The sequence below is a fragment of the Salvelinus sp. IW2-2015 genome, linkage group LG35 (assembly GCF_002910315.2).
Source record: "Salvelinus sp. IW2-2015 linkage group LG35, ASM291031v2, whole genome shotgun sequence".
In the NCBI taxonomy this organism is placed as follows: domain Eukaryota; kingdom Metazoa; phylum Chordata; class Actinopteri; order Salmoniformes; family Salmonidae; genus Salvelinus; species Salvelinus sp. IW2-2015.
This window is the reverse complement of record NC_036874.1, coordinates 17,542,369-17,556,854: the sequence shown is the minus strand read 5'-3', so window position 1 is coordinate 17,556,854 and position 14,486 is coordinate 17,542,369. Positions and strand designations below refer to the sequence as shown.

At 43.2% G+C, this 14,486-nt stretch overlaps 1 protein-coding gene across 1 annotated transcript in view; it reads left to right on the top strand.

The window, feature by feature from the left end:
* The window catches only part of LOC111958892 (myelin basic protein-like), a 45,531-nt gene that overhangs the window by 17,296 nt on the left and 13,749 nt on the right, over positions 1 to 14,486 (top strand). Inside the window, exon 3 of the mRNA XM_023980212.2 lies at positions 6,426 to 6,513. Coding sequence (XP_023835980.1) covers positions 6,426 to 6,513 — 88 coding nt within the window. The remainder of the gene's footprint in view (positions 1 to 6,425; positions 6,514 to 14,486) is intronic.

Genomic DNA, 14,486 nt, shown 5'->3' with positions numbered 1-14,486 from the left:
TCATGTTTTATATCATGTCTCAAACACTGATGCTTTTACCCTTTTGGGGAACATTTGTCAGTTCTATCATCAGTTAATTTGTTATGCTTTTCTGTTGAACTAGCCTACATAAATGATTCAATTAAAGATCTTTTAAAAGTCAAGTATCATCAGTCAATGGGGGTGTTTGGTAGCGATGGGGYGGGGGGGGGGATAAATCGATACAGTTGAGTGTCGCAATATTATTTTTTACGATATTATATAGACTCTGACGCCAACTATGAATTCTCTAAAAGAAGGAAGTTAAATTAAGCTACTGCTAGTCAGCTGTTCCTGCGCCAAAAATATGTTTGGGACATTGAATCGCAATAAAATTGCAGTATCGAATCCGCAATACATATAGAATCGTGATACATATAGAATGGCAATACATAATGTATCATATCGACACCTAAGTAACGTGATAATATCGTGTTGTGAGGTCCTGGCAATTCCCTGCCCTAGTGTTTGGGTGGTCGTTCTGAAGCTGGTTAGCCCTCTGTGGTTTGTTCTGTCCACTCAGTAGAATAAACTGGATTAAGCCAAAGCCTTAGAGAGCCTTTGTGCAGAAGAGGACTCGCACAGATAAGATAAAACCTTTTGGCTGTGGGGTTGCTTGACTCATAGAGAATAGTTCTTCTTCTATTTCTATGGCTTGATGTCTGTAAGTCCTTGGGTGGCTCTGTTACTGTAGGTAGTGAATACAACGCGTATGATTAAAAACATTCTCACCTTTTGTATGATTCATTTGTGTTCCAACTCAAGAATTGCCAATATGACCTAACTTAAAGGCCTACATTTATAGTGTAGAGGTCCATGCTCAAACAAAATCTTTTGTCTTTTTATAGATAGTAGACCAATACATGAAATGGTTTTCTGGGGAGGTTTCATCTGCTGTTATTCCATSTGCTATACACATACGGTAAGAGATCAAGGGGATAGCACAAGGACACCGTCATTGGCGCCATAAAAAAATACCTGGATCTAACAAAGTGGGTATTTGTCAAATCCGTTGCTATTTGTGTGTCCTAACAGGCCCACAATGTGGTTACTAAAATCCGATTCGCATATACTGTACACTACCGGTCAATAGTTTTTGAACACCTACTCATTCAAGGGTTTCTTTATTTTTACTCTTTTCTACATTGTAGAATAATAGTGAAGACATCAAAGCTATGAAATTACACATATGGAATTGTGTAGTAACCAAAAAAGTGTTAAACGAATCAAAATATATTTTATGTTTGAGATTCTTCAAATAGCAACCCTTTGCCTTGATGACAGCTTTGCGCACTCTTGGCATTCTGTCAACCAGCTTCACCTAGAATGCTTTTCCAACAGTCTTCAAGGAGTTCCCACATGCTGAGCACTTGTTGGCTGGTTTTTCGTCACTCTGCGGACCGACTCATCCCAAACCATCTCAATTTGGTTGAGGTCGGGGGATTGTGGAGGCCAGGTCATCTGATGCAGCACTCCATCACTCTCCTTCTTGGTAAAATAGCCCTTACACAACCTGGAGGTGTGTTGGGTCATTGTCCTGTAGAAAAACAAATGATATAGTCCCACTAAGCTCAAACCAGATGGGATGGCGTATCGCTGCAGAATGCTGTTGTAGCCATGCTGGTTAATTGTGCCTTGAATTCTAAATAAATCACTGACAGTGTCACCATCAATGCACCATAACACCTCCACCTCCTCCTCCATGCTTCACGGGGGGAAATACACATGCAGAGATCATCCGTTCAGCCACATCACGTCTCACGAAGACACGGCGGTTAGAACCAAAAATCTCCAATTTGGACTCCAGACCAAAGGACAGATTTCCACTGGTCTAATGTCCATTGCTCGTGTTTCTTGGCCCAAGCAAGTCTCTTCTTCTTATTGGTGTCCTTTAGTAGTGGTTTCTTTGTAGTAATTCGACCATGAAGGCCTGATTCACACAGTCTCCTCAGAACAGTTGATGTTGAGATGTGTCTGTTACTTGAACTCTGTGAAGCATTTATTTGTGCTGCAATTTCTGAGGCTGGTAACTCTAATGAACTTATACTCTGCAGCAGAGGTAACTCTGGGTTTTCCTTTCCTGTGGCGGTCCTCGATGAGAGCCAGTTTCATCGTAGCACTTGATGGTTTTTGCCACTGCACTTGAAGAAACTTTCAAAGTTCTTGAAATGTTCTGTATTGACTGACCTTCGTATCTTAAAGTAATGATGGACTGTCGTTTCTCTTTGCTTATTTGAGCTGTTCTTGCCATAATATGGACTTGGTCTTTTACCAAATAGGGCTATCTTCTGTATACCCCCCCACCTTGTCACAACACAACTGATTGGCTCAAACGCATTAAGAAGGAAAGAAATTCCACAAATGTACTTTTAAGAAGGCACACCTGTTTAATTGAAATGCAGAGAGAATGCCAAGAGTGTGCAAAGCTGTCATCAAGGCAAAGGGGTGCTATTTGAAGAATCTCAAATATAAAATGTATTTTGATTTGTTAACACTTTTTTTTTGGTTACTACACGATACCGTATGTGTTATTTCATAGTTTTGATGTATTCACTATTATTCTACAATGTAGAAAATATAAAAAGTAAAGAAAAACCCTTGAATGAGTAGGTGTTCTAAAACRTTTGACCGGTAGCGTATATTTGCATAATATTTAGAAGTTGTCCTTTTCGGGTTTCATTTTTTATTTATTTTTTGCTAATGGTTAGCTCCTGTTTGGATAAGGTGGTAGTATAGCTAGCCAAAAATYCATTGGTGGTGGAAGTTGACGTAATGTTTTACTGTAATGCAGTTAATTGGTGATTGTGAAATGAACATACATTGAGGTTGACATCCAAACAAGCCTTATACTTRGACTTGTACCCCAACATAGTGTCGAATACACATATAAATAAATGTAGGGTCATTTAGATGGGCTGCACTGAGGAGATTCTGGATCTATCCCCCATGGGGAGACGTACGCGTGGTGTTTCCATGGTTTTAGTTGAACTCTTACCCGATCTACAATATATGTTTTGCATATACAGTAGCTGCCTTAATGCTGTGTGGTACACCGATAAGGACAAGTAGAGGCTTATTTAACAATAACACACCGCTGTGTTCAGTCAGGTTGGGTCTGAGAGCAGCTACTTTACTAAAAAAGCAGAATGCGATGCCGCCCATAATTGAACAGAACAAAGATGATTAAGAGGTGAGTCGTTTTCTCTCAGTGTCTCGCTCTCTGAATCCCGAAATTGCACCCCACCTATTGTTCCTGTCTGTTACGGCGTGGGTGGGGAGGAAAGAGGGGGCTTTAAATGGCGAGTAATGTACTTTAACGACATCAGGTAATTAACCTCCGCCTTGCCGAAGTCAATTTGTCACCGATTTTCAAATTACAGCAGAGAAAATAGGCGCGCCATTAAAATTCAGCTGTGGCCGCAATCAACTTTGCCCCACCCTTCTCCTCTTCCACTGCATAATGGAATTAGAAAAGACAAGAGGGAGAGAAAAAAGAGAGAGAAAGGGAAGACAGCCTCTTTGAATGGTGTCAGAAGCAYAGAATAACGAGGCCTTAATATTCCTGGCATGGGCTTACCTAGACAACAGGACAGTGACAGTAAAACCCGGGCTGGGGCCTGGGCCTGCCTGTCCTGGCCACCTACCCCGGGGTTGATGAGAACCTATGGGGCTCTGTCCGACTCAGCCAGCCTGTTGGGGTACCATGAAAAACAGGAGAGCCCAGGCAGACTCACAGTGTTGAGGCAGTGTATATTGAATTGTAATATTTTTCACCTGGTGATCCAACCAGGGGAGGGAGTGGTAGGGACCAAAGAACAAAGAAAGGGGATCAGAAATGATGCAAGCAATGTTATTTGATGTACTAATCTGCCTGCTTGTATCATAGCTGTAGGTGATATATCCCCCCCCCCACACACACACACAAACACACAAAACATTTTACAGTTTAAAGAGTGTCACAACATTGATTCCAAGCAACCATTATGGTGCTGGCTATAAGGCCTTATGCATACACTGAGACACACGTACATCGGGGATCGGACTATTTATCCACCCTCACAAAGCAGATTTGGGAGACGTGGTTGTGTCTGAGYAGAATCCATGCATTATCAGGCCTGTGGTAGAATCCAATCTCCTGTCTGATAAGCCTGCATTGTGAACTGTCGTGGAGACCCCTAATCCATGTCCAACTTCCAGAACTGTTGAGCATGTTCTGCCATTTTGAAAGCCACCTTATTGGCTTTTTCTCCGTTTCAAGAGAGTCGTGTTGTATATGTGTGAATTCATTGCAGATTAAGACGAGAGGCAGCGTGTAAATCAAGTCTCCAGTGGAGGGAGCCTGAGGCCTAGTTAGTGTTCCTGTTATAGCAMCAATCAATCTCACCAAGCAAAGTGAGAAGAATAAGAGCACCACATTGAAGCTGTRCAGCAACACCCGTTGGGGTGGTGTTGTCATCATGTTTGACAATCTCCTGGAGGGGCAGGAGTCTCTCCAAGCAATGGCCATATCACAGTCTGCCGATATGGACAGCCCCATCAAGAGGATCCTCCTGGATTATGTATTTTGGGATAGAGTGGTAAGCAGCCTGAAACCTATAGCAGTAGCAATTGCACAGATTGAGGGATACAATTCCATCCTGTCTGATGTTCAGACTCTGCTTGCAGTTGTAAYAGAAGAAATCCATACTTCCCCGCCCACTTCYCTGTTGCTCCAAGCAGAGGAAACTGCAGTTCTGAAATACATCAAAAAGRYTGAAGACTTCTGCCTGAAGCCCAAACACGCCGCAGCGTAKATGTTGGACCCCAAGTATGCTGGCAAGAGCATCCAGCAGTTGAATTTGATTCCCCCGTCATTGTGGTGCGAGTGGCTGGTCTTATCTCGTTCTGTGTAGCTGTGCTGCTTCCCTCCGTCTGTGTAGCTGTGTAGCTGCGCTGCTTCCCTCCGTCTGTGTAGCTGTGCTGCTTCCCTCCGTTTGTCCTCTCCCTCTGGGATGCTCTTCTCAACAAGATGGAAATATCATCCCTCTATTATGATAAGCAGGTGCAAAGTCACGTCGTCAGCTCCTACCTGCGGACGGTGACAAGCAGGCTAGGCCGCCACTCGCGGCTGCGTGGCCCACTTTGTAGAAATAGCCACATTTTTTAAAGTGCCCCCACGGTTTGTGATAAAAAAGCAGTCAGAGAAGAGAGGAGGTGTATTATCGTTTTGGAAGGAGATGGGAAATGTGACTGGAAAGCGGGTTTCAAAATGTATTATCGAATGGCGATTAATGGGAAATAATACAGTATATTGTAAGATTCAATGTAAAGTCAATGTACCACCAGTGCTCAGATAATGGTACATTTTAATTGGAATTTATGGAACCGGATACGTAAGACGCTATTGACTTCAWGCTATGCTTGAATAAGAACAAAATCTCAGTCCAGCTGAGTCACCATAATATTCTGAACACACCATAAGCTTTTTTCAGAGGGACATTTCTATATTTTTAATATATATTTTTTGATGACGTGTGTGTGTGTGTGTGTGTGCGTGCGTATGTGTGTGTTTGCACGTGCGTTTTTGTGTTTGTGTGTGCATTTACACTGAGTGTAGAAAACATTAAGGACACCTGCTCTTTCCATCACAGACTTAACTGGTGAATCCAGGTGGAAGCTATGTATGATCCCTTATTTATGCCACTTGTTAAATCCACGTCAATCAGTGTAGATGAAAGGGAGGAGATGGGTTAAATAAGGATTTTTATGCTTTGAGACAATTGAGACATTGATTGTGTATGTGTGCCATTCAGAGGGTGAATGGGCAAGACAAAATATTTAAGTGCCTTTTGAACGGGGTATGGTAGTAGGTGCCAGGCACACCGGTTTGAGTGTGTCAAGAACTGCAATGCTGCTGGCTTTTTCARGCTCAACAGTTTCCAGTGTGTATCAAGAGTGGTTCACCACCCGAAGGACATCCAGACAACTTGGCACAACTGTGGGAAGCATTGGAGTCAACATGGGCCAGCATCCCTGTGGAACGCTTTCAACACCTTGTAGAGTCCATGCCCCAACGAATTGAGGCTGTTCTGAGGACAAAAGTGGGGGGTGCAACTCAATATTAGGAAGGTGTCCTTAATGTTTTGTACACTCAGTGTACATGCATGTGATGGCGTAGGTGTGTGGGTGTGTAAGTGTCTAGAGGAGAGGGGGGTTAATGCATTTAGCAATGCTTTCATGATAATAAGCACATCCCCGAAATACTGCAAATGTGCCTGACTTTTGTGTGCTGCGATAATTCAGGTAAGCCTCTAAACAAATATCAGATTCGGCTCCATGTGGCTGATAATGAAAAGCCTCTCTGCTCTGTTGCCATGGTATCTCAGCTCACCTCTTTCTGTTTGTGCTCTCTCTCTCTCTTTTAAAAGCCTTCGTCACCAGAAGCAGAACAGACCATAGAACCAGCACCCGTTGGTGAGACCATGGCAGAACCCGAATCACAAGACGAGGTCTTTGGTAAGGATTTTTATTTCTTTTTTCAGCCGTTTTAGTTTTTGTAATTTTTGGTCAAGGACACGCAGACACAAAGCAAATTCAGCCATAATACATACAGTTACAAAATATGGAAAGGGTTGTCGTGGTTATGCTACAATGCCGTTGCTTCATAATGATTAAAGGATGTAGTAAAAAGTGTCCCCTCACCCCTCACCCGAAAGGTCTCTTAAACATGGCTTCAAGTGGAATAAAAATAGGTGACGGTACTCTTGGGTGCCAATATTTTGCAAGGGGTTCTAGTACTAAAGCAGACATTTTGAGTTGCTGGTACTCTATACCAGTCAGCACTGGTCCACTTCAAGCAATGCTCTTAAATGATTTAGGCAGTGTGAACTTTTTCAGCAGCAGAAAGAAAAAGCAGTGCTTCATAACAGCACAACACACATGCAGCCCATCTCTCAATGCAGAGTATCTTTCAGTGAAGGAACCCGGGTGGCGACAAGGTATCCGTGGCCCAGGGATTCATTGCTAATGGTGATGGGTGTGACCCAACCTGGTAATGGAAAGAGTGCTACATCCCCTGTTCCCTCCCTCCGCACTCTGTCAACCTGTAAATGAAGGTTGTTGTTCATCCACCCCTACTCCTCTAGGCTACTTGGACTCTCTGCTCTAACAGTGAATTGAGAGCTTTGCACATTTTGTGTACATTTGCGGATGCATCCCAGGGTATGACTAGACAAATAAGACGTGGAGAAATGCAAGACGTGTAAAAAGATGATTGTGCCCTAAATGTAGTACTCTAACCTAACAGGTGAGGGCAGAATCCATTGTGTTATAGCAGAGCCACAGAAAGCTGGCTGAGAGTCCTAGATGGTTTCTTCACACAGTGATTTCTTTACAGTGATGGAGATGGCTACCAGTAAGGAGGKAAACCYTGRACTTTAGAAATGCTGGTGTGAGTTAATTTACATTTTACATGCAGATGAGGTTTCCCATGAAGTGTTCTATATCAAATTGTTTGGACATACAATACCAGTCAAGAGTACAGACACCTATTTATTCAAGGGTTTATCTTTATTTTTACTATTTTCTACATTGTAGAAAAGTAGTGAAGACATCAAAATTATGAAATAACACATATGGAATCATGTAGTACATTTTTAAACAAATCAAAATATATTATATATTTTAGATTCTTCAAAGTAGCCACCCTTTGCCTCGATGACAGCTTTACACACGTTTGGTATTCTCTCAACCAGCTTCACCTGGAAGGCTTTTCCAACAGTTTTGAAGGAGTTCCCATATATGCTGAGCACTTGTTGGCTGCTTTTCCTTCACTCTGCGGTCCAACTCCTCCCAAACCATCTCAATTCTGTTGAGGTCGGGTGATTGTGGAGGCCAGGTCATCTGATGCAGCATTCTATCACTCTCRTTCTTGGTCAAATAGCCCTTAAACAGCCTGGAGGTGTGTTGGGTCATTGTCCTGTTGAAAAACAAATGATAGTCCCACTAAGTGCAAACCAGATGGGATGGCGTAACGCTGCAGAATAATGTGGTAGCCATCCTGGTTAAGTGTGCCTTGAATTCTAAATAAATCACTGACAGTGTCACCAGCAAAGTACCATCACACCTCRTCCATTCTTCACGGTGGGAACAACACAAAGACACAAAATCTCACATATGTACTCATCAGACCAAAGGACAGATTTCCAGCATTCTAATGTCTATTGATCGTGTTTAATGGTATAAGCAAGTCTCTTCTTCTTATTGGTGACCTTTAGTAGTGGTTTCTTTGCAGSAATTCGACCATGAAGGCCTGATTCACACAGTCTCCTCTGAATAGTTAATGTTGAGATGTGTCTGTTTCTTGAACTTATTTTTATTTGGGCTGTAATTTCTGAGGCTGGTAACCCGAATGAACTTAACCTTAGTTGGGCTCCCGAGTGGTGCAGCGGTCTAAGGCACTTCATCTCAGTGCTAGAACCGTCACTACAGACTCCCTGGTTTGATTCCAGGCTGTATCACAACTGGCTGTGATTGGGAGTCCCATAGGGCGGCGCARAATTGGCCCAGCGTCGTCCGGGTTTTGCCGTTGTAGGCTGTCATTGTAAATAAGAATCTGTTCTTAACTGACTTGCCTAGTTAAATAAAGGTTAAATTTAACATTTAAAAAAAWTTATCCTCTGCAGCAGAGGTAACTCTGGGCCTTCCTTTCCTGTGGCGGTCCTCATGAAAGCCAATTTCATCATAGCGCTTGATGGTTTTTGCGACTGCACTTGAAGAAACATTCAAAGTTCTTGACATTTTCCGTATTGACTGACCTTCARGTTTTAAAGTAATGATGGACTGTCGTTTCTCTTCCCTTTTTTTGAGCTGTTCTTGCCATAATATGGACTTGGTCTTTTACCAAATAGGGCTATCTTCTGTATACCACCCCGACCTTGTCAAAACTGATTGGCTCAAACGCATTAAGAAGGAAGGACATTCCACAAATTAACTTTTAACAAGGCACACCTGTTAATTGAAATAAAGAAAAACCCTGGAATGTGTAGGTTTGTCCAATCTTTCGACTGATACTGTACATCYGTCTGTAATTACATTTTTATTCAATGAGAAGAAACAAGACGTCTTGTCATCTACTGTTATCTATTTTTTGTTAACAATTGCATTTTGCCTACTTGAATTGAATTGTTTTGTATATGTCATTTAGATCCCATGTGTAATGGATGAAACCTACACTACATGGCCAAAGACCTGCTTGTCGAACATCTCGTTCCAAAATGATGGGCATTAATATGGAGTTGGTCCCCCCTTTGCTGCTATAACAGCCTCCACTCTTCTGGGAAGGCTTTCCACTAGATATTGTAACGTCGCTTCCATTCAGCTTCAAGAGCATTAGTGAGGTCGGCATTGATGTTGGGCGATTAGGCCTGACTCGCAGTCGGCATTCCAATTCCAATGGGGTTGAGGTCAGTGCTCTGTGCAGGCCAGTCAAGTTCTTCCACACCGATCTCGACAAACCATTTCTGTATGGACCTTTGTGCACAGGTGCATTGTCATGCTGAAACAGGAAAGGGCCTTACCCAAACTGTTGCCACAAAGTTGGAAGCACAAAATTGTCTAGAATGTCATTGTATGCTTTAGCGTTAATATTTCCCTTCACTGGAACTAAGGAGCCTAGCCCGAACCATGAAACCAGCCCCAGACCATTATTCCTCCTCCACCAAACTTTACAGTTGGCACTATGCATTGGGGCAGGTAGCGTTCTCCTGGCATCCGCCAAACCCAGATTCATCACTCCAGAGAACGCGTTTCCACTGCTCCAGAGTCCAATGGCAGCGAGCTTTACACCACTCCAACTGACACTTGGCATTGCACATGGTGATCTTAGGCTTGTGTGCGGCTGCRCGGCCATGYAAATGTATTTCATGAAGCTCCCAATGAACAGTTCTTGTGCTGACGTTGCTTCCAGAGGCGGTTTGGAACTCTTTAGGGAGTGTTGCAACCAAGGACAGATGATTTTTCACACGCTACCCGCTTCAGAACTCGGCGGTCGCGTTCTGTGCGCTTGTGTGGCCTACCACTTCGCGGTTGAACCGTTGTTGCTCCTAGACGTTTCCACTTCACAATAACAGCACTTACAATTGAACGGGGCAGCTTTAGCAGGGCAGACATTTTATGAACTGACTTGTTGGAAAGTTGGCATCCTATGACGGTGCCACGTTAAAAGTCACTGAGCTCTTCAGTACGGGCCATTCTACTGCCAATGTTTGTCTATGGAGATTGCATGGCTGTGTGCTCAATTTTATACACCTGTCAGCAACGGGCATGGCTGAKATAGCCGAATCCACTAATTTGAAGGGGTGTCCACATACTTTTGGTGATGTAGTGTATCTTTCGATGTAGGAAATCTATGTCTGCTTTACTCACTCATACAGTTGAAGTCGGAAGTTTATATACACTTAGGTGGGACTCATTAAAACTCGTTTTTCAACCACTCCACAAATTTCTTGTTAACAAACTATAGTTTTGCCAAGTCGGTTAGAACATTTACTTTGTGCATGACACAAGTCATTTTTCCAGCAATTGTTTACAGACAGATTATTTCACTTATAATTCAGTGTATCACAATTCCAGTGGGTCAGAAGTTTACATACACTAAGTTGACTGTGCCTTTAAACAGCTTGGAAAATTCCTGAAAATGAGGTCATGGCTTTAGAAGCTTCTGATAGGCTAATTGACATAATTTGAGTAAATTGGAGGTGTACCTGTGGATGTATTTCAAAGCCTACCTTCAAACTCAGTGCCTCTTTGCTTGACATCATGGGCATATCAAAATAAATTAGCCAAGACCTCAGAAAGAAATTTGTAGACCTCCACAAGGCTGGTTCATCCTTGGGAGCAATTTCCAAACCCCTGAAGGTACCACGTTCATTTGCACAAACAATAGTACGCAAGTATTAACACCATGGCACCACGCAGCCGTCAGACCGCTCAGGAATTATATGCGTTCTGTATCTTAGATATGAACTTAGATTTGGTGCGAAAAGTGCAAATCAATCCCAGAAAAACAGCAAAGGACCTTGTGAAGATGCTGGAGGGAACAGGTACAAAAGTATCTATATCCACAGTAAAACGAGTCCTATATCGACATAACCTGAAAGGCCGCTCAGCAAGGAAGAAGCCACTGCTCCAAACCCGCCATAAAAAAGCCAGACTACGGTTTGCAACTGCACATGGGAACAAGATCATACTTTTTGGAGAAATGTCCAATGATCCCAAGCATACTTCCAAAGTTGTGGCAAAATGGCTTAAGGACAACAAAGTCAAGGTATTGGAGTGACCATCACAAAGCCCTGACCTCAATCCCATAGAAAATGTGTGTGCAGAACTGAAAAAGCGTGTGTGAGCAAGGAGGCCTACAAACCTGACTGTTACACCAGCTCTGTCAGGAGGAATGGGCTAAAATGTACCCAATTTATTGTGGGAAGCTTGTGGAAGGCTACCTGAAACGTTTGACCCAAGGTAAACAATTTAAAGGCAGTGCTACCAAATACTAATTGATTGTATGCAAACTTTTGACCCACTGGGAATGTGATGAAAGAAATAAAAGCGGAAATAAATAATTCTCTCTACTATTTTTCTGACATTTCACATTCCTAAATAAAGTGGTGATCCTAACTGACCTAAGGCAGGGAATTTTACTAGGATTAAATGTCAGGAATTGTGAAAAACAGAGTTTAAATGTATTTATCTAAGGTGTATGTAAACTTCCGACTTCAACTGTACATATTTATCGCAAGTTAAAACAATATGTTTTMAGAACCCCCTTCTTTATCCCTCGTACAATGGCTGTGCCTAACGATCAAAGGAAAATGCGAATTTAAGGTAGCCTCAACATATTTCAGCGTATGTTTAACCAGACACAATCAGATAGAGTATCATCTAATTGATCCTCTCACAAATCCTGACTCAAAAGCCTCAGTCACAACACACCAGATACTGTGAATTGAACAGCAAACGGTCATTCTCTCCCCCTTTTCACCTTTTTATCAGTTCTGATTTAAAAGAGCTGAGGTCTGGCTGTTGCACCCGTGGCGTTGGAGAAATGTTCTTTGTGTTCCTGCACATGAGCACACCCCTGGAACACCGTATCGACTGGGAGCCGAACAACAAACAAGCAGCTCAAAGCTGACCCCTGTGGCGCACCGCTGCCTCTGATCACTATAGACATGGAGACACAAAGACAACACTAATTAATGGGAGAGGTGTGAGGTAGGCAGGGGGAAGCAGGGGGGCGGAGAAGGCCGCTGCCTGTTATTCTGTAAGGGCAATGATGACCCTAGTGCTTATCATGTGGCACAGTGCAAAGGAAGGTCTTGGGGCTTTCGTCACGCCTCTCATTGAGAGAGGGAGGAGAAGGTAAGGGAGGGAGGGAAGACAGAGGGGGAAGAGAGAGAAAAGGTAGAGAACACAAGGAGAACCAGGTAAGAGAGAGCTGTACGTTAGAGAGGGAAGGGAGATTGGGCAGGGAGACCGAGAGAGAAAAGGGAGAGAAAGAGGCCAGGAATGAGGGAAGGGAAGGAAGTGAGAGAAAGCGGTGAGACTGAGGGAGGAGAGAAACAGAGAGAGAGCAGGGAGAGAGAGGGAAGGTAGAGAGTGCCCCCAAGTAGCAGAACAAGAGATGAAAGCTCAGTGTGCCTTGGTTACAATGAGCACCAGATCAATAGAAAAGCCATTTTCTCTGTGTCTCTCGCAGCCTGTTTGTACGATGGAGTGATCTGGTTGGGGGGGGGMGTGGAGGAGAGGAGATGGGCGAAGGGAGGGATTCAGGGTTGGGGAACAAGGTTAACTACAGGTCAAGAAGCATGAGATGTAGCYTGTGACTGGGATTATTGACTGAAACTAGTGTGTTTTGTTTTTGTGTGTTTGTGTGTGCGGGTTGGTGCGTGCACATTCTGTCTTACATTCGCCCCTGTGCACATTTGCGCGTGTGCATGCGGCTCAGTCTATATTCATGTACCTGACAGTGAGATGTTTTGTGATGGGCAGGTATCCTTTCATCCTCAATAATGCACCTTATCAGCTGGGGATGTTACAGTGCATTTAGATTGATCCGTAACTAGAGATCCACCTGCAGCCAATTCATGTCCCATGAGTTAAACACTTGTCATTGGTCAATGCTGTTTGGGCCTATCCAATCAAAAATCGGTTGTTTCAAACCCCCCAGCTAAAGGAAACCCTGTTTGAACCTGGGGCGGTAAGATATAGTATCACCTMATCCTAGAATAACATCCAAACAACCTATACACAACTTGTCAATTATTAAACATAAACGTTTGTCRGTCGGTGTACCTTGCTGATTCTGAGATGGAGGGGAAACATATTTTGGAAGGCACAAAATGGTCARCCACCAGTGACGTTCAGRYAGTGACAAATTATGATTTTATGAAGGTGGTCGGGAAGGGATTAGGAGTGGGATGATACCCTTTTGTTTATACCGTACAAAGTTGAAGATTCCCTTAATTAACTGGAACGTTAGCCGGGCTCAGGTTCTGCGATAAAGTGTCAAGGGATTTGAGAGAGTTCCGATGCAGGTGAAAGTGGTTGATCTCATTAAGAAAGGAGACAGTTACCCTGACACATCGAATGCAATTATTATCCCTGCAGCCCTCATCCAATGTTTATAGGGATGCGCTCCACAGCTGTTCTTATGCAACTCACCTGGTGGCAACCAATATAGAGAAAACCACTGGATTGGCTTTTTGATTCATTAAGATAAGCAACGCCGGCCAAAGGACCGAGAAAGAGCTTTTGAGGCTTGGTCTTTTCATTGTTGAATTGACAGCTCTCTCTTGGAAAACAGATTTTTTTGTCAATGAGACAAATGATCCAATATTATTACTATTGTTGTTGTTATTATTATATTAGAAGTGTGGGCTTTGTTAGGGCACTGACACAACAGGTGTGTAACATTCAGGTTCGGTGGATCCTAATCTCGTGTCAGTCTGAAGTCCAGGCTCTTTTATGGTGTGCTGTTTTTATCAGGCGTTGATAATATCAAACCGTTCTTAACAGGCTGTTGGCACACAGTTATTTTGTGAAATGCCTCTTTTCTAGAYCTCTTATCAACTTCGAGAGAGGAAAGAACATTCATTATTGCGCTCAAGCACATTGACCGAAACAATTTGACGGCTTGGTACAGAGAGTAAAAAAATATGGAATTTCCCACCAAATTGCCATGGTTAAAGTGGTTTGTGAGAGCCAGCTTAGTGGTCTGTTCTGTTTGAGTTGTCATCAGCAGACCTCTCTGGTCGCCGAGGCCTCTCAAGCGTTAAGGTCTCTAAAGTATCCACGCCACACTTTCTGTTCGTTTTCCAGTCCTGAGCAAACACACCGTAGTCAGCAGTGTGCTGTTAAAAGGCCATTATGGCTCCATTACCTGGGTCTGCTCCGGGGCCTACACTCAGGCTGCAGCCACAGTCCAGGTCTGT